The sequence below is a fragment of the Protopterus annectens genome, chromosome 3.part1 (assembly GCF_019279795.1).
Source record: "Protopterus annectens isolate FY-2018-M chromosome 3.part1, PAN1.0, whole genome shotgun sequence".
Classification (NCBI taxonomy): Eukaryota; Metazoa; Chordata; order Ceratodontiformes; family Protopteridae; genus Protopterus; species Protopterus annectens.
The window spans coordinates 260471500-260492231 of record NC_056732.1 but is presented as its reverse complement, the minus strand read 5'-3'; the positions used below and the strand labels follow the sequence as shown (position 1 = coordinate 260492231).

Genomic DNA, 20732 nt, shown 5'->3' with positions numbered 1-20732 from the left:
GTGTGTGGGGGGGGGGGGGGGTAAAGTGTGAAAATTGATCGATTTTAGAAGGTGCTGATAGAAACACCTTTGGGGGATCACTTTCAACGACCAGGGAGAAAATTCACAGACAAAAAAATATGCTTGTCAGTGGTTAGCGTTTCACAACTGGCATTTCCAACTTACGCATTCCGAAAATAAACAGGTAAGGTTTATTGTATTACTCAGAAATGGAGAGAGCCACTGGCTTAACTACTTCCCGAACACACATTATACACTACTCTTGCGGAATACATTACAGCGCATGCGCCCTTATGCCGGCATCGGTTCACCGGGCATGCAAATTGCTAAGGTTTTATACTTCCAAACAAAGTCTGCCAGGAACTATTTCCAAGTGTCGCTTAGTGCTAGAACTCTGGACTAAGCCTGACAAAGTAGGGAGGCAAAGGCCCAGAAATAGGGACATATTTTAAATACTGCTCCTTTACGTTTAGAAAGTTTTTTTTAGAATATCACGGTTTGTGTTAGCATCCGCGGTGGCGGTGCTGCGGCAGCGCTGTCCGGTTCGATTCTCAGCTAGAGCGTCTTCTGCGTGGAGACATTCGTGAATGGGCGTACCTTCGTTAAAGGTTGTGCGTCAGGGCTGGTAACTCAGCTCGTAAAAATCAACTACCAATCATTAGCGGTCCGGAGTTCCGCTGTGGCGACCCCTAACCGGGAAAAGCCGAAAGACACAAAAAACAGTTTGTGTTGGCATGCATTTTCTGAAGGAATTGAAGTCTGAATCTCAAATGCATATCATTATTTAGTGACTTCAATCCTTAGATCATCCCAGTGGTTTGCCAGAAAATTACAAATTTTATGTGGAACAGGCCGAAAATCTGGATATTTGAGAGGTATGGAAATATATAGTTTCCACAGAAAAATCGTTTATCAAAAACATTTGCCTCAAACTGTAAGCATAACCCGGTCTATCACAACTAATAACACCAAAACTGTGTGTCAACAAAGCAGTGGATCCATTTTCCATATTTGGAATTGATTTTTATATGTATTTAAGTATGCTGATTGTTGAGAAAAGGAACAAAGCCCTAAGTATTCAAAGTCGGAATACAGACTTTTAAAGTCTTGCTTGCCACATAAATATTTCAGTTAATAGAGAGTTCAGCACTGCAAAGTGATTAGAACATTGCAATATTTCATACTAGTAGTTCATGTTACAACATAAGGAAATGTAGTTGCGCTTGCTTACTTTTGCAGATTGGCTTAACGTGCACTTTTATTAAAGTTTTCCCCTTGCTGCATAGCCATCTTAGTACTTTGATTTTTGTAATCTACAATCACATTTGCAATAATCTAAGCGGTCGGTTTACCAACTCTTATGTGACCAATGTATTCGTACCAAATGGTACTGAAAAAATATTACTCTTATGTACAATGTACACTACAGCCACATACTGGTTCACACTCCTAAACTCCAGAGGGAAGGACCACCGGTTATGATGAAGCAAACTTCCTAATCTGCAGCACAGACGTGTTCTGCACGATGTCATAACAGTCAAGTGCTCTAAGAGAACAGTTACGGGCAAAATAAGTAAATACACACATACCAATACAGCCGGCTACTCAGGTACTCTTGGCTAAAACTTAAGATGCATAAGTAGTCTGCGCAGCCTAGTGTATGGTAAAGAACGTGTATATTTCTAGTGTGTTTCGTGAATAGTTCGACTGTTAATAAAACATACAGCAGTGCCTTATTAAGTAATGTAAACTTAGCATCGAAATTTATTAAACATGCATGTCTATAAAGAGCATTATTTTCTAATTCTTTTTTGCTCAGCTAATGGCCATCAAAGTTAAAGAGTTAGTGTGATAACAAGGCTAATCTGTAAAGCAATTCCTTCACTAGTCATTGATTCTTTCTTGGTGAGGGCACCCTTCGTCTTGCCAATGATGTTGCACCCCTGCTGGCTTGTTCCTTTCACACAGATTTGGTCCATTATTTAAAACCTGTATTACTGACAGAGAATGCTTATACGTTCACTGATCACCGATTGCAAATTTACGATGGAAGATACCCGAGTCTTAACCAAGCTTGAGCATGGCTGCTTGGATTCATCGGTTTGAATGTCAGGAATGATCACCGTTGCTAAATTCACAATGCTAAATAGAGAGACATGTCCGTCTTAACCATGCCTGGGCTTGGTTGCTTAGTTGTAGTGGTCTGAAATCTTGTGGGACATTCTTGCTTACTAAAGTGAGCGTGCGTGTGGGGGGGGCTGAGATTACGGTACACAAGTGTCTTTGCGCGAAAATCCAACAATGTCCTAGATGGAGCTCTGAATAATAATTGGGAGCCTTATGGAGCTCAAACATTGTGAAGCAACAGTGTGCCTAGTTTCCCTAACAAACATTTCGAATGTTTATGACAGATGTTCTGTCAAATTGAAGGTGGTGTAGTATCACTAAATTCAAAACGTTCTCTACTTCAGCATTATTCTCCTATTGTGAACAGGGCTGCAGCTCCAGACATTGAGTTTTAGGTCTTCTGACTTATACCTTAGACGTTGGGTGCACTTAATAGTCATGTTGTTGTTTTATAACATCACAACACACATTTCATCCCTTATCAGGCACTTACAGACTCGGTGAGCAACCACGACGTTGGAAGAAACGAAACAAACTAAAATAAACAGTGTAGCAAACAACATTTGGCTTATTCAACTGTAAATCTATCTAAATCCTGCAAAGTCACACTTTGCATATATTGGTATTTTGTCTCCTGCTTTGAAGTTCCAAAACATGGCATTCATGATCAGTATGAATGGCACTATCTGAATTTCCCAAACCCTGGGAATAGCTTGCCCATAAAACATGAGTCATGCATTCAGAATTTGGTTATTTACACCCGTTTAAAATTATAACTCACCATGGCTGTTGGGGGGAGGGGGGGCTTTCCGTAAATGATCCTAAATGATAGGCCAGGTTAATTGATGGCACTGCAAGGTTGACACCTTTAGTGAATCTGGACAGGTTGTAGCCTTAACCATATTGCAGTTATACTGGCCCCTATCAGTTTTCTTACTTTGGAGCAAAAGCAGTTAAGAAGCAGCCTGAGTCTGTCTTTAAATTGAAAAAAGTACTAGTTAATTCAGAAGAAAATAACATGTCTGCGTGTTTCAAGACGCAGTGTATGCTGTAAATCTGTGTTTGTATCTGTTATCTTCATTACCATTGTTTTGTCCGGTGCTGCATGCCACCACCCACCACCATAACCCAATAAAACACATGGTAACGTACCTCTCTCAACTTCTAAGTGCAAGAAATCTGGACAAAACCAAAAACTATGGTGACGCGGGGTACACAATCAGGGAGATATTTCAACTGTTGCTCTTAAGTTTTTAGAGGGTTTTCTGTTTGCATGCATTTTCTGGCACAGCGTATGACAAATTATATTCAACTCAGTTGTAATGCCATTATTTGGTGATTTCACTGACTTGGTATAATGTGCAGTTTCTGCTGTTTGTAATTTGATTTATTTAATAAATACCCGTTGTACTGCTAGAAAACCACACATTTTATTTGGAACACATCAAAAATATGAAGCAAAAATCTGATCATTCTGCGAAACTCTGGACAGCTGAGAGGTATACTTGGCAACGCAGCAACTCATCTGTCCCTCGATTTCGTCTGGAAAGCTTATTTATTAAAGAGTGTCCTTAGAATGGGATACCTCACTTTAAACTAAACTTTTGCTAAGCTAACTTTGGATACAAGTAAAGCGGGTTTATTAAATTCCTCGGTTAATGGGTTTATTTCCCTACTTGAAACTTTTCATTCATAAGAATGAATGCACGTGCATTCTGTTAAATTGAAAGTGCACAGCGTTTTTGTAGAAGGTGGGAATAACGATGGCCTCCGAAAAGGCAACATAAACTTGCTCATTTCTGGGCGCACTCTGCGGTTATGGGGATGATGGGGGGGGGATATAAAATCAATTAACGAGAATGAGTCTCATGTTTTGCAAGTAACTAGACAGTCACTGCATTTTAATATAAAACGCTAAGTGTGAATGTCAGATTAACCTTCTTGGAGGTGCAGCCCCACAATTTATACTTTTGGAAATTGGCTCAGAAAGTTAAGCAATCTTATTAACTAACAAGGGGTTTTAAAAATAAGCAGAACCTCCTGGGTTTGCAATAGCATCTCTTCAGAACTCTTTGTATCAGGCTTTATCGTCTGGTTGCTGTACTTTTAAGACTTTATGCTATGCTTACTATACGGTACCATACTAATACTATACTCTACTGTTCTACACCATCCTATACTGTACTATACTATATTGTACTACACTATGCTATGCCATGCCATACCACACCAAACCATTGTATTCAGAGTTTAACACTGTGCTTGAGGAGAATATCTGATTTATAAATCAACAAATGTAAGGCTCGAAAATGTGCATTACATAGCAGTTTTTTTTTGTTATTATCTTGTTTGTTGTTGTCGTCATCATTATGTAAATAACAATAAGAACATTTAAAAACACCCGATTATTAGAGCAGAGGTGCACCACAAATACGTCGCATTTTCGGTGGCATATAATGAATCGGAAATATTTTAAATACAGAGCTCACCCTATAAGTAAAATGATACATCGTTTACTGTAATACTAAGGTAAGATGTGATAGTTTTAATTGAAGCAACATACATATATTGCTTAACTTGATAGCAAAGAGCAATACGCTATAGTACAATGGAGTTCATAAAGAAAACAGAGACAGAGAGGATGTCATTTCTCTAGTAAGTGTAAATTCAGCATGGTGCAGCCTCCTGAGCAATGATATTGGTAGAAATGCAACAAAGGAGGTGATATTAGTGGTGCAGGTACGTGGTATTTAAGTAGTCAACTTGTGAAGGCATGTACAATCACAGTCCATACCTGTACGGTAAAAACACCGAGTTAACAGTAACTCTTGCTTTCCTTAATTCTTATCACAATGAGTCTTCCTGTACCAGGTTGTTTTTCAGCATGACCTTCAGAAAGACAGTGAGCATGTAACTGTCAATTCACGTCTAAAGTCGCTATGTTTTCTAAATAAGAAACTAGCATTCCAGGAAGTCTGGCCTGGTTAACAAAACACGAGATATGGCTATTTTAATGCAGTCGTGCGCCTGTTTTTACTTAGAAATGTACTGTTCCACAAATACTGACCCCTGGTTGCGGAGAAAGAATGATGTTACAAAACTCTTGGTTTTGTACAACACTGAAAATCAGGCAACACATTACATATGTAAAATCCGGGCTTCCAAACCTTGCCTAGTAATTGAGATTGGGAGATTTTTTTTTTGTGATATAGGTTGGCACTTTCGCATATCAAGTTGATAGAAGCAGCTGAGGAAATTGCTGGTAACATTCATCCTGGGAGCTCTTTCATTAAACGTAATTCATTTGACTTTCACAATAAAATGAGTGGCATCCACCCAGAACAGCTTTTTTAATTCTTGATGAAGTGTTTATCAGATTCTGATTTTATTCCATTACATCTTCACATTGTTTATAGCGTTATAGTGGATGTGCTAATCTGCAGCATAAAACGATCGAGTCCTGTTCACAAGACAGAATATATGGTTAAATGAAAACTAAAACAGGATGCATCTAAAAGCTAGTCTATGGAAAAATTCAAAGCTATAATCTTAGCATCAGTTAGTGGTATCAGCTACAAGCCACGCACTGAAATAGCCAGCCAATCAAGCATACGCCCCAAACAGGGGCTTTGTTGACTGTTGAAATTAGCTTGCAAAAAATTAAGAGCAAACCGTTTCTACTAGGTAAGTGCGAATAAAGTGGTCGCTGTAGATGACGGGGTAAATGGCACCAAGCGCAAAGCAGTTTGACAAGAGTGGTGGTGTTCCATATTACATTCATAAACAATAGGGCAAACTGTGCGAACTAACCCTTTACTGTGTTTAAAAGGTTATGCACAGCAATGAATGTTGATGACATCATGTCAGTCTCCAGGGTTAACCAGGTGCGTGTCCACAGCCTGCAGTTTCCTCATGAGCTCTCTGCTATTGCGCTAACTGGATATCATAGTTATAACAACACACATGCAAATAATATTTTATGCAATACAACAAGGCATACCTCTCAACTGTCCCTGATTTTTAGGGACGTCTTTGATTTTGACTCAAATTTTAGCTTCGTCCCTCTCAACTTTTCCTAAAACTGGTGACAATGATGATAACTTACGCTTAATAAATTATTATAAAAATTAGAGTTACAGAAAATTATATTAATTCACATTGTGACTTATTTTGTTATCACAACTTCATAGTTCTATTATTTTAAAAATGTCTTTGATTGTTTTGGATTTTTTCCTGATTCTGTTAAACTTTGTCCCTGATGCAGTTGAAAGCTATGCAGCTGGGAGTGTTGTCTATCTAATGGTAGCTGATTACAAGACCAGGAGCTGGCAAGCAGCTTTTCTGTTTCACTCTTCACAAATGGAAATGCCATTCATACAGTTCCCATAAATGGCTATCTTTATCTCAACAATATATATTATTAGAACTGCATTCCTTCCACCTAGGCCTAAAGCAGGCATCAACCTTCACACACACACACACACACACACACACACACACACACACACACACCCTTTCCCATTTTAAATATACTGATACATTGCAGTCTTGAAACTACATAAGATTCATCACTCATTATATAGTATTACATGGCGAACACCTGCTTGTCAAGCTTTTTTTTTTTTTAGTTTTGGATTGACTTCTAATCTAGCAAATAACAATGCCATTTCTGTCATTCAAAAGATCTGGGCCTATGAGGTTGTAAATATAATATAAAATGGGCACAACATCATTATTAAGCCTGAAGCAGACATTGTAGTAACATCCCATACCTCTCAACTGTCCAGATTTTCGCAGCATGTCCAGATTTTTGCCATATATTTTTCATCTGTTCCTCATAAATTTGTGGCTTTCTGTCAAATCACTGAAGATTGAAGTCACTAAATAATGACATGCATTTGAGTTTCAGACTTCATATCCTTCAGAAAAATGCAAGCTTAAACAAATTATGTTATTCTTACATCTTTCAAAGTTTATAAGAGCAATTTTTAGAATCTGTCCCTGTTTTGGGCCTTTGTCCCCCTTAATACTGTAGATTTTGCCCAGATGTCCTGCAATAAAAGGTTGAGAGGTATGAAACACACACACACACACACACACACACACACACACACACACACACACACACACACACACACACCACACAGGTGAATACACTTCAGGTTGCATAATTGTTAGAAAGGAGCCATGTTATAGTAGCAGAAAGTCAATTCAGGTCCCTATTTAATTGTGCAAATTATCATTGTTTATAGTACTAAAAATCCAATAATTTATCCTAGGAAAAAAAGACACATCACATACATGTCAGGGTAAAGCCTCAGTAATAAAACAACTCATGCACTCTGAGATCAGACATTTTTTTATTATTATTTTGCAGTAAGAATCATTGCTGTGTGTCACTGGGCACACTATACTGGAGAATAGTGCAGCATTAAACTTGGTAACATAAATTATCTTGTCACTTCTATAAGTTCCACTGTGTATATTCTTTTTACTGTGTGTGTGTGTGTGTGTGTGTGTGTGTGTGTGTGTGTGTGTGTGTGTGTGTGTGTGTGTGTGTGTGTGTGTGTGTTCTTGCCTGATTCTCTGGGTACATCTATAAATTAAGACAGGATGAAGAAGCAAGGGTTAAATGCATAACAGTAAGTGTGTTATAGAACAGCTGCATTGTGGTTAAGCATCCTTTCACCTTTAAAAGTGTATTGATATTCTCTGTCTAATAGACATGGCACTGTGCCATTAAACTATGATATGCTAGCCACTGCTGAATAATTATTTCAAATTACTGTAATGTAGATTAGAATCATATATCCTCAGCTGTAGCTACAGAAGAATGACTAATACAAGTAGTCTCTATATGACATTAACAGTCTGCATAAGCAAATACTCAGTGTGCCTTTAATATTGTAATTTCAAAATATGTGTGCTCTTAAAGCTGCATTTCTTGTGTATTATATTAATTATCAGAACTAGAAGCTAAGTAGAACTGGAAACAGTCAACACAGTAAACCAATAAACAATCTGTTCCCACAGAACTAGTTTGACTATAAGATCCATGGTATTGGCAAAAAGCACTATAAGATATTTGTAATAACTGCAATTTATTGCAATACAAGTTCACTGCATGTAGTTTTACTTTATACATCTAATAAAAAGATGAACCCTTCCTGTTCATATTTGTATAGACAGTGAGGTACATGCCATCAAAGTATTTTCTACAGAACTATGTATTTATAAATCTTTGACAATTTGTTTGCTTATTTGTACCTGTTAACTCAGGCAGAGTGTTGCTGCACATCAACCTTTTGTAGACTCAGTTTGGGAATACTGTAGTGTTGAGTGACTTGCTCAGTCACGCACTAAGCCAATGAAGGCTGAATCAAACTCTGAACTACAAGATTCCATTTTCTTGAATGAACTTGAGTAAAATGGCAATCTGATGGAAAAAAAAAACAATCTAAAATAACATTTTATGAGAGAAAGCCCCCTTTCCCACAACACATTCATCTCCCATTCCAGAGATCTTTCCTTCTGTACCATAAAATTGTTTCAATCATCTCCAGGGTCATCACACTTTGGTGCAAGGGCAAAGACACATTGACAGAGATTGTTAACTGTGTTACAATACAGCCGTGTGTGTCCTGCTGCACACATGGCTCACTCTATTATCTGGGCACCTAATTTGATAATCAATAGAAATCTGTTGCCTCTATCACTCTGCCTATTTTAGGCAACCAATGGTGCAGTGTGAATGTGGTAGACACCAAATGGATTTTGGCATGCATTCATGCTTAATGTTTGGTTTTAGGCCCCAATCCCCTCGGTGTGTACAGTCTATTCAGTTTACACACCCTTCATATCTTTTTACATTTACATGTTTAAGAAATTCTGAAAAAAAGTCAATTTTGGTGCACAACTCATAACTATTTGCAAGTGATGCCTTTAAATAACAAGGTTATACTACTTGTCTGTGAACTGCCCCATTTTTAAAGGGGAGGAGGAGGTCACTGCTTAGAGCTGACAGTTTATTGGGGAAATCATCAGTGATTTCATGTAAAAAAATGTGTGCATGGGATTCAGATCTGCCTCCTCTTAAATACTTCCAAATCAATTAAAGATGAATTAAAAGTAACCATATATCCTACTGGTAGAATACAATTTTCACAAATCACTGCAAATGATTTCCTTATAGTAAGGCTTAAGTATTTTAATAAGCTGAATACATTTTCTTAAAAAGTGAGTTCATTAAATGGAGGAAGGACAGGATTTTCAGTTGATGTTAGGGAATCATCAGTAAGAGGAAAAAAAAAATAAAAAAAAACAGGAATGGTGATTAATATTTGCATTGATTGTGAGAGACATATTGTGTGTGTTTGTGTGTGTGTGTGTGTGTGTGTGTGTGTGTGTGTGTGTGTGTGTGTGTGTGTGTGTGTGTGTGTGTGTGTGTCTGTCCACATTCTAAGTTTGTGGCATAGTTGAATATCCTATCTATTCGTTTGAACTGCAGAGGTGCTTTGTAAATCACATGGAAACATCATTTACTGGAGATAAAAGTTTTCCAGGTGATTAAACTACCCATTCCATCACCTAAATAACTGATATAACTACCTGACCAGTGGAAATTGTGTTACTTCACTAATTTCAGTTTCATTTCAACAATATTAACTGTAAGACCTAGTTGAAAGTTATTAGAGTACACAAACTGCCATTTGTGTTCTGTTTTTGGGGACTTGGAAAGATGGGATCTGTACATTTTTTATTAAACTTATGTATTTTAAACAGTGGATACACCATATCTGTAACATTACCAGTAACAAATTAGACTCTGTAGATCTAGTATAGTGTTAAAAACACCGTTGCCTATTCAACATTTTTTCTCCTTTTTCCACACAGTAAAAACATGTTAATCATATATTATCAATAGTCTACTAAATTCTGCCAATAAGATGCCATTTTCAGATTATAATCTACATATTCAAATGCAAATGTCTTTTGACAGTCTATTACTTATTTTTATTTGTCTATGGAAAAATCATAAACAGTTTCTTAGTGAACAAACAATATTATAAGAAGATTTTCCCACATTTGTCTAAGAAACAATGATTAAGATAAACCAGGAATATCACTGATGTTTCTTTGGGGAGCTTTATGTGCATAAGATGGATGCAACAGTAAAGCGAAACAGTTTATAATTATTTCATTGTGTTTATTGTTTTTAAATACCAGAAAGATTTTAGTCATAATAATGACTTATCCATGGCTATGATGCAGGATGGTCTTGTCAGCAGAAGCACTAACGTGAGACAGTTATGGATATAGTCATCCAGATGTGTTATTTTTGTGTCAGCTTGGAATGAGATTGGAACAAATGATGGCAGATCAGGACCACTTTGAAATACATATCCCATGTAAAGACTTCATAATCTACAATGTTATTAATGTACATTTTAAGATATTTGTGATTGCCTTAGTCAAAAATAAAGTTCACAATATTCTCTACTCCGAAAATGCTGCATTTCCCCCACAACATATTTAATTCCATTATTTGTTTTCCCTACTTTCTTTAAAGATCCTACTTTTTTCCATCAAAAACATATCCTATAGTTATTTATACCTCTCCTTTTTAAGTCCCCATATGTCATTTTTTTAAATAAAATGCTGTTATGTTGCATTTTGTTTTTTCCTCTGTGTAGTTTAAGTTTCAGCAATACTCTTGCAGCTTCTTTCTTCATCATATGTAAACACTAATATAACTCTAGTAACTTGCCTGTTTTGTAACTTACATGTTGACCATCCACCTTATAATATATATAGTCTTGTTTCTGTCTGTTTTCTAATCTGATTATTGGCTTGTCTATATACCTATCCGTTGAGAATGCTCATACTCACTGTCCATTGCATGATGCTCACAGGTGTGCAAGGGCAATGAAGTAGTGGGCTGTTTACAAGAGTTTGGGTTCCACAGCAACCAAGTACAAGCCAAGACTAAGCTCACACATGAGAGGTGATGTTTACGTCCAAGTCTTTTTTTATAATTTTGGACTCTAGGGTTTAGTGCTCTTTAGAGTTATGCATGTGGATGTGGTTTCGTTCATGATGTATGCTTACATGAAGAAAAACAATAATAAATCAGGTAGTGTTGCAGTGAAATATTATATTTCTTCTCATCTTGTTTAATATTGCTATTGTACCAGCTGATGGATATTAATAATGTCAGGATGTTAGTGTTTCTTTAAGAACCTACCCTAAAAGTATTGACTGGTTCATTGTGGCCAAACTGCTGCATTCATATTTTATAGCCTTAAATTTTATGTTTAATCCTGACACATTGCATTGCTGTATTGTTTCAAATGTAGTGTGAGAACATACAGTTTCTAAGTAGTTTGCTATGCCCCTAAGGACATTTTGAAGAGGGCAAATCATATCTAGCCTACTTTTCTACAACACTGCATTTTATAAAAGAAGGAATAGTTCTTCATTTTAATTCATAAAATACACCTGACAATCATTCAGGATTGAGCTCTTTAACCAAACAACTATGATTAAGAACAATAAATCATATTGTTTAGCTAATGAATTATTTTAACGACATGACATCTACAAGACAGTTCATTGATAAACATGTTGTGAACTTTCTAGCTGCATCTGTTACTGTTCCACTTGCTTATAGGCACACTATTATACATTTGGGTCTGCATCATCATCATCATCATCATCATCATCATCATTATAGTTGTTGTTTGTCTATTAAAACAGAGGTGTGTGGATTACTTAAACTAGTCGTTAGTAATGCATTATTTTAACCAAGAAGCATCAATGGAATCTAACACTTAGCAGAATATCTATAGATGAATTCTGATGTTTGTAGCATTAATGGAAGGACCTTTGTAGTTATATTACAGACAGCAAACAGATATTCTTCCATCTCTGTACTCGAACAGTATGTGGTTCATTCTTGTTGCGTTACATAAAATACGAGAAATGTTCCTAAAATACTATAATCCCGTGGCAGAAAGATTAAAATCAAATGTTATATAGCATACCGACTGCTTAACTGGGTGGGCATAAAGACAGTTAAAATAGCCTTGCATTGCAATGGATTTGAGACACTAATCATTAGCGTTGGTTGTAATATCAATGGAAATGGGTTTGCTCTGTTCCTATGCCCTAGCCTTGGCCTGCACTGCTGAGAAATAACTCTGGTAAGGCTGACTGCAACTGTTTGACAAGAACCATACGTTTTCCTCTTTAACCTGTGCATGGACAGCCAGCACACACCATCTGTCTACATTATATACTGGATGCATTGTACACCCGTCAGGGAGGGGGGCAGTTTAACAGGCCTAATACACAGGAAGGTCAACAAAGAAAGCAAGAAGCAGTTCAAGGGGAGGCGTTTTATTGCACGTTGTTCAATGAAGAACACGTCGATAGACAGAGAAAGGGGCTGCTAGCAAACAGAAATAAGAGTGACCATAAGCAAAGTTGATAGCGAACAGTTACTTAACACAAGAGCTAAAGGTTTGAAACTTTTGGGCCCGAAACCCTTAGCAAATGTACAGATTATGTCGCTATTGAACTCTTACTTGAAACGGTCCCTTATCCTGATCTTGACTCAAATTTTAGCTCTGCCCCTCTTAATCCCTCTTCAAACTGGTGACTTTTGGAGAAATGGTTGCGAATTACTTGAGAAATAATAACAATAATTGGAGTTATTCACTTCTTTAACTTTAGAAAATACATATTAATTCACACCATCTGATACTGTCAATGTTTCGAGCTAACATTACAAATATTTTGAATTCTCCCTGATAGTCCCTGTTTATGTTTGGATTCGTTTCTTATTCTATTAAGATTTGTCTCTGAGTCGTTGTGAGCTATGATCTTAGTCCTCCCCTTCCACCCCCCCCCCCAATTTATTAAGATAAATTAAAAATAAACCATCGCTCAGCTTATTACAGGAAGAAGAAAGTGATGCATTTTTCCCGTCAATTATTCTTTTAATACCTGCATGTAATTGGAACTGTAAATGAAACCAGTTTACCCTGACGATTCTGTCCAAATTGGTAACGGGTGTAGCAAGAAAATTCCAATTTCACTCACAAACCCTTTTTACTACCCCAACCCACCTGGCATCTAAACATGGCTATAGCTTTAAAATGTTGCCCCCCCCCCCAACAGTTATTAAATGTACACATCGTTTTCAGTGGTCCCCTTTAAAACTATTTGATATTTTTTCTTAGATTATCAATCATCTGTGGCGCAGGTTATGTATCCGTTGTTAGAGGGATCATTTTAGACAGCTGTTGACATATACCCCGAAAAAGCACTGTTTCTGGGTGATGCAAAAAAAGTACACTGTATAGGGCAAATAAAATGCCTAGCTACACCCTGGCCTGATACTATATTCATGGACAATAATTTAACTCACATTATTGTAACCATGATTCTTATTTTCCCCAGTCTGTGTCGGTCCGTGTAACTCTGTAGCTGTAGGCAACTCAAAGCCACTGGGCAATGAGTAAATGCTGAGGCTTATCAGAAAATCTTTAAAAAGTGTGTTTGTGCCAAGTTCCTTGCTACTCTGGATCAAAATGAAAGATAAGGCCGGTAACATTTAAGTATCAATACTCGTGGGGAGATCACAAAGATTACAATTGAACAGTGATGTGCTACCATGACACTTGACAGCACCAAATTTTTGTGCAGGTTACCCATGTGTTTCCATGACAGCACCAACATTCAAAAAAATCATGTGTCTGTGGCATCATTGTCATTCTCCTTCACTCTCTGCCTCTCTCTCTCTCTCTGTCACACACACACACACACACACACACACACACACACACACACACGAGCGCGCGCAAAACAATGCGACTGAAAATTAAGATACCGGAATTAGAACAAGTACAAAGTTTGTTCTATGCGCTAAGTTTGTTTTACTTTTCATCAATATACTGCTGCTCACGGGTGCTGAGCATCATTATTAGGCGGGACAACCCAGCTATGAACATGGAGCAGTCAAGTAGGCAGGGAAATGAATGCAGGTTTACGCAAGATTAAAACAAAATCCCATTCAGATTGCCTTTGTAATTACATTGTTCCCATGTCTGGGGGAAATTACAAAAGAACTGCACAAGTGTATTGTCAGCCTCATCGAGAAGGCAGCAGTCAATAATGCACTCTGTAACGAAGGAGTAATTGAATCCTCGTCATTTGCACATTGACTGTTCCTCAAAGGCTCCTGCTTTACAATTAAAAGTGAATTAATGCAACTGTTTTCCGCCGCCAGTATATTCGAAGGCACCTTAGGGGCAATGAAATGAAAATCGTTTAAGTGCTGCCGCTATAACCACAATGTGAGATGTCAGGCATTACATGCACGTTGATAGACTTGCGTGATTTAGTTCATTCTCAAATAGCTGGAGACTTGCAAGGCATGAAGGATGAAGTGCGTTGCTTTAAAGATGCGATTAAGTGAATCTCTGCAAAATCCTTACAGAGAACCCATTATATTTAAATGTGAAACAGCCGTACAGCAGGTACAATTGAAAGCTATTACACTGGACTGTATCAGGGGAACGAGTCTTCCTAATGCAAAGCTATGCTAGTTGTAGGTCTTCGTGGTTTATACATCTATCTATCTATCTATCTATCTATATATATATATATATATATATATGAACCTATATATATATATATATATATATATATATATATATAGATATCTTTTGCGTACTATAAGCAAACTGTGTAAATATAAATGACAATATGTCTACTATTCCGTCAACAAAAGTGAAACATGCAATTACTTAAACACCAAACATGATTCAATTAAGCAACAGATCACGATGGGGGAAACTGTAATGCATAAAGTCGTCTTTTAAAATTGACTTCCATCTTGGGGGGGGGGGGGGGCTGTCTTGTATACTGCCCCCATTACATGAGGAGCAACGGTTTTAAAGGCTATCATACAGGTCAGCCATGTTAAACTGGGGCTCTTGGGTCTTTATTGCCATATAGCCGTCAAGCGGTGGAATTCTCACAAAGTTTTCACAAGGGAAACTGGCGCACCAGTGGGATGGGCAAAATATCTTAGCATTCTTCTGGTAGCTTGGTAAGCAGGAACACCCATCATATCCAAACATATTTCTGGTTTAAAGTAGGAAACATTCCAAATAGCGTCACAGTTTGCAATGCATTAGCATTAAAGAACAACGAGGTTGGTCTTCTGTCTTCGTTTGTTCTGAGCTATTTTCTTTCTTTCTTCTTGCTAGAATGCCTTAATTTTTGGTCATTTATTGGTATACAGTTTGTTGGTACAGAAAAATATGGCAAGCAGGCGACTTATATGTAAGGTGATAAAAAGAAATACACTTTGTTGATTAAAATATTCAGCAAGCTGTGCAAAGTGAAAAGCTCCCAGCCCAAGGTACCCTATCTATACCGGTGGCAAATGGCGCCACCTGCAGGCCCTCAATAAATCCAACAAGAAAAACAGCGGTCTTGCTGTAAGAACCCTACACACCTGAACTAATCTCTTTTATACCGACCAACTCAGTGAACATCTCAGTACTTCGGTATTTTGTTTGATAAACCCCCAGTGTTAAAGGCATTAGTCACACGATCGAACTACAAATAAAAATGTCATTAAAACAGCACAAGGTAAGTTTTGCATTTAAGATTTAAGCAATGAGTGAACATTGTGCATTTCACTTCTCACCTTCTTTGCTTAGTTTGCATCTTTGTCTGATTAACCAGTCTGCAGGATGCAATATAGACTTGAAGATGCGTAAAAAAGTGACTGTAGTTTTAAATGCCATTTTTCATCTTAAGTAACGTTGAGCAAAGGTCCACGGTCAGTTGTAGACCTTTGGTCTGCATGTTGGGGTATTACTACCCTAAAGGCATTGACGACAGCCAGTAGCTTGTGTAGATAAAGTAAATAGGATTTCAAATAAAAAATCAACACCTTGCGCGTGGGGAGGAAAAACTGAAACTCTACAACGCTAAGTTATTAAAAGAAAGAAACAGGACATGCACTAGTTTCAGAAAATAAGTGACCCTCAGGACTAGACCAGTGTGTAAAATTTGGAAAAGTGGCAAACAACCACTCCAACGATGGAACGTCTTAAAACAATCAATCGAGAATAATACTGATACGTATAAGCTAGGTAAAAAGGCATCGGACCTTACTATTTTAGTTAGTGTGTGTTTCAATATATCCTGCCCAAAAATAAAAAAAAAATCGTATCTGTTTAGTAAAACTGGGATAAGTGGAAAATTGTTTTGGTGCTGTGGTTAAATATCCGAAGCATGCCAGACAAAAGCTATGGATTTACGGAAGCTGAAACCAGTCGAAAACTCTTTGGCTGCGCAAATAACCAAAGCAGAGCGCACAAAAAGTGTAATGTTTTTAAATTATTTGGTACAGTTTTACAGAAAGTGTTTTTCTCTCCTACTAATTTATGGGGCAATTTAAGAAACGCATGCGTCTACAGAAGTATTCTGCAGCTTTTTGAGGAGCAAAACTTAAAACATCGACAACTTCACTACCTGATGCCACCTCGGCAGGTTATTGAGATGTCAATGTATCGCCCAAACAAATTGTTTAATAATATAAGTCGTGCAAAGTTGTCCAAGTGCTTGCATGTATGCTACACACATTGCCACTTACCAGGTAGAGGGTGGGCTGCAGGAGAAGGACGGCGTACCAGTACACAGGCTGCATTCTCCGATCAGCTACTAACTTCCTTGGTGGTGCCTTCTCGGTGCCTTGGCTCTCCCAAGACCATAGATCCAGCTGGCATGTACTCTACACGACCGGGAAAGCCCTCAGCATCCTAGACAGAAATCTAATTATAGACCCCATGACCAAAGGCGCAAGGTTAGACTTCAAGATAAGGGAAAGGAGAAAGTGAAAGAACGAAGTGGGAATTATACAGATCGTTTTAAATTCGGATTAAATCCAGCGTCAGTAAGTGAAGCAGTCGCATTGTTTGGTGGCTGTTGCCAGGAATCCCAGGATGCAATTTGGAGGTGGTGATTCTGAATGGTGGCGATTGGTGTGCAACAAACTGAATTCGAGAGCTTTCGCTAAGGGAACAAAGCCTTTCGTGCCATTCACTGACTGACTAGTACTACTAGTGCCTTATACTATGTGCAAAGGTATGCTGCTGTCTTCCATCCAGCGGTACAGCACGGTAACGGGGGTGGGGGGAGCATGAAGAAGAGCGAAAGAGAGAGAGAGACAAACAAGAGGGGAGGGGGTGCTGGTGGTGGTGTGTGCAAGGGCGGGGGTAACTGGTAGGACTATATAAAGATAGCATTCTCTGAAGTCTATTCTGAGTGTTCATATACTAAGATTCAATCGTACACCTCAAGTAATGAATAGCAGTCCCTTTCCTGTGCAAGATGCATTAGTTATGTGTTGCGGGTCACATGTTATAGTACCAAGAAAGACCCTTTTCACTTTTGCTTTATTTGTGAATCGCTGTACTATTTCTGCTTAAACTACGTGTGCAGTATTTGTGTAGCAGGCATCTTGAGGAGGTCATCATTACACCTGTCTGATTTCACCTGAAGCTATTTAATTTCTGGAAAGCAAGTGGGGCAACACACACACACACACACACACACACACACACACACACACACACGCACGCACACACACTGGGATGGGGATTCAAAAGTAATACTTGAGAACAAAAGGAGCAACGACAAAATGAATGCAGTGTTTGTCTAGGGGTTACATATGCTCACCTGTCTGCCAGAAAAGACATCGTCTTTCACCGTAGCTGTCAACCTCTTAACTCAAGAATCAAGGACAAAGCCAAACATTACGAGACTAAGGTGCAAAATCATGGATGGATTTTAAATATTATTGTAAACGTTGCTAGAATATCATGTTTTGCATTAGCATACACTTTCTGAAGGAAATGAAGTCTGAAACTGAAATGCCTGTCATTATTTAGAGGCTGTAATCCTCGATGATTTGCCAGAAAATAAAAAAATATTTTTACGCGGGGCAGACCACAAATACTAGGCAAAATCAAGGACATTCTTCAAAATCAAGGTGTATTTATCTCACTTAAGGAACAGCGTACAAACATTACAAAGGGTAATTCAATTCTAGTACGTTTACACCATGACCATATATAAGCAAAAATAAAAAGAACTCTACACATCAGGTATATTTCCTCCACTTCATATCGTTATATATGTTCTTAGATCCGCTGAATATACAGCTTGGTGGTAATCATGGAACATATAGCCAAAATAAATGACTGCAGTAATACAGGTGTGTGGTTATATAGAGAATAAAGCAGTGGGTTATCTCAAAGGCTCACACGAACAGCTTGTTTTATTACTGAATAAACCGTGTGGACTTGTTTGAGAAGGTCTGGATCACCAGCATAGCTGTGGTTCTCCTCCTCTACCTGAGCAGTGCGTTTTTAAAAGTAAGAAGCAGATTTAGTAGCCTCTTGTTATAAGTCAGAAGTCACCCACGGTGGTCTTAATAAACAGCTATTTGCAAGCATCTCTAGTCATGTCAACATGTTTAAGTACAGTTCAGGTCAATCCTAGTATGCATTTTGACTAGTATTTTCACTATGTATGTGTGCACAAGGCAGAACTATACTTACTCTTGACACAATGAAATGACACCACTAAAGATCCACCGTTTTCAGTGTCAGGTTGGAATCAACGTGGTTTTTCAGATGACTGGAGAAACGTTGTTAACCGTTTTATTGCCTTATCACTCTGCCCCAGAAAAGGTGATGGTAGGGAAGGGTAGAGGAGAACATAGCAGTGTTGTACAGGGCGCAGCTATATACAAACCGCAGCAGTTGCAATACACCTGCGCTTCTCGGAATTTATTTCCCAGAATAACCACCCATCGGGAATACACAATCAGTACCTGCTGTGGAATCAATAGTATTCGTCCAGGAAGGGACATTTATTTCCCATTTAGTGCTCCCGCCTTGTGGATGTTTTCATTAGTTATGGAAAGCTATTCTACTGTGTCCTCTTACAGAATGTTAGCACATATAAGAACCTTGTATGATAAGCTCACTGACAAGTGATAACACTGCATATCACTGGATTTGTTTTTCCATGTAAGTTTACTAGATGGTGCTTACTGAGTTAAAAATCACGGTGGGGGGGGGGGGGATAATCATATGGATGATGTCTCATACTTTTAGAACATATCCAGTTTACATCCTGGGAACTTATGAGACACAAAACTATAGCTTCTCAAAAATAAATAAATAAATAAAAAGTGCAATCAGAAGCATTCTGTTGTTTTGGGGTAGGAAAGAAAAATCTGAGGAGGGACTGGTTTAATCCAGGATGGCACACTTTGCATTTCGTTTTTAGCTTGCATAGTTTTACCTCTCGGACAGTGGCAAAACTGCTTTCCCCTTATACGCGAGGGTTTTAGTCTTACACTGAAATTATAGCTAATTTATCTTCGTTCCTTTCCCCCCAGTTTTCTGTGATAGTGTTCACTGTGACTTTATAAATGCACTTTGCAACAATATTGTGAGTTATTAAAGTTTTTTCAGGCAATACAGTCGCAGACTGCATTCTTCAGACGTACAAAATAATGGAAACTCTTCTGTTTTGTGAATGAAACAGGATACTGATCTGAAACGTTGGCCTTGATAGTCGAGATAAAACGTTGAGAATCTTGGCATTTTGTATTACTATTTTGATACATTTTAGGGTGAAACAGACTGATGTTAGCCCAAGGATTCCGGACAAAGCCAAAAATAATAGACTGAAAAATCAGGGCAGAATTTAAATATTGCTCTTATAAACTTAAAAAGTTGATAGATTATCAGGATTTGCATTAGTAGGCATTTTCTGAAAGAAGTGAAGTCCGAATCTCAAATTTCTGCCTGTATTTTGGATACACAAACGCACGCGCGCGCGCGCACGCACACACACACACACGCACACACACGTGTTTTCTACCAGACAAGCATGGCTCCTTTACCCCCAATTCAAAAATAACCACATCCATCATGGGATGGGCGGAGGGGGGGGGGGCAAAGGTCCCAAAATCAGCGACATATTTTAAATATTGCTCAACACATACTTAGAAAGTTGCTAGAAAAACTTATTTTGCATTTTATGAAGGATACGAAGTCTGTCATTATTTAGGGACTGCAATCCATTCTTCAACAATTTGGCAGGAAAAACACAATTTTATTAAAAGCAGACAAAATGTTTCAGGCAAAATCTGACATTCCGCGAAATCAAAAACATTTGGGAGGCTGTCAAGCATGAGACTAACAAAGAAAATTGGCATGCTGCAAGCACTTCAATATCCAGTACAGTTTACTGTGAGGAAAAACTGCACTACAAATCCGTATCCATCCATGAGAACCGCCATGCTCTGTGCCTCTTCCCGTTCACCGTTTCTAACCCTGTTAAGTCCTTTAGTCTTGCAAAGCAATCGGAAGATGGCAGGCCGCTTGTTCAGTGCATTTCTCATTAGTTACATTTTTTGTGCACCGTTAATATGTATCTAAAAGAATATGCCAACCAAGTCAACACACACACACACACACACACACACACACACACACACACAC

The 20732-nt window shown here is 38.1% G+C and overlaps 1 protein-coding gene across 1 annotated transcript in view; it reads right to left on the bottom strand.

The window, feature by feature from the left end:
* The window catches only part of NXPH1 (neurexophilin 1), a 759225-nt gene extending 741887 nt beyond the window's left edge, over nucleotides 1-17338 (bottom strand). The window contains exon 1 of the mRNA XM_044066747.1: nucleotides 16805-17338. Coding sequence (XP_043922682.1) covers nucleotides 16805-16858 — 54 coding nt within the window. The 5' untranslated portion in view covers nucleotides 16859-17338. The remainder of the gene's footprint in view (nucleotides 1-16804) is intronic.
* Nucleotides 17339-20732: the final 3394 nt, after the last annotated feature.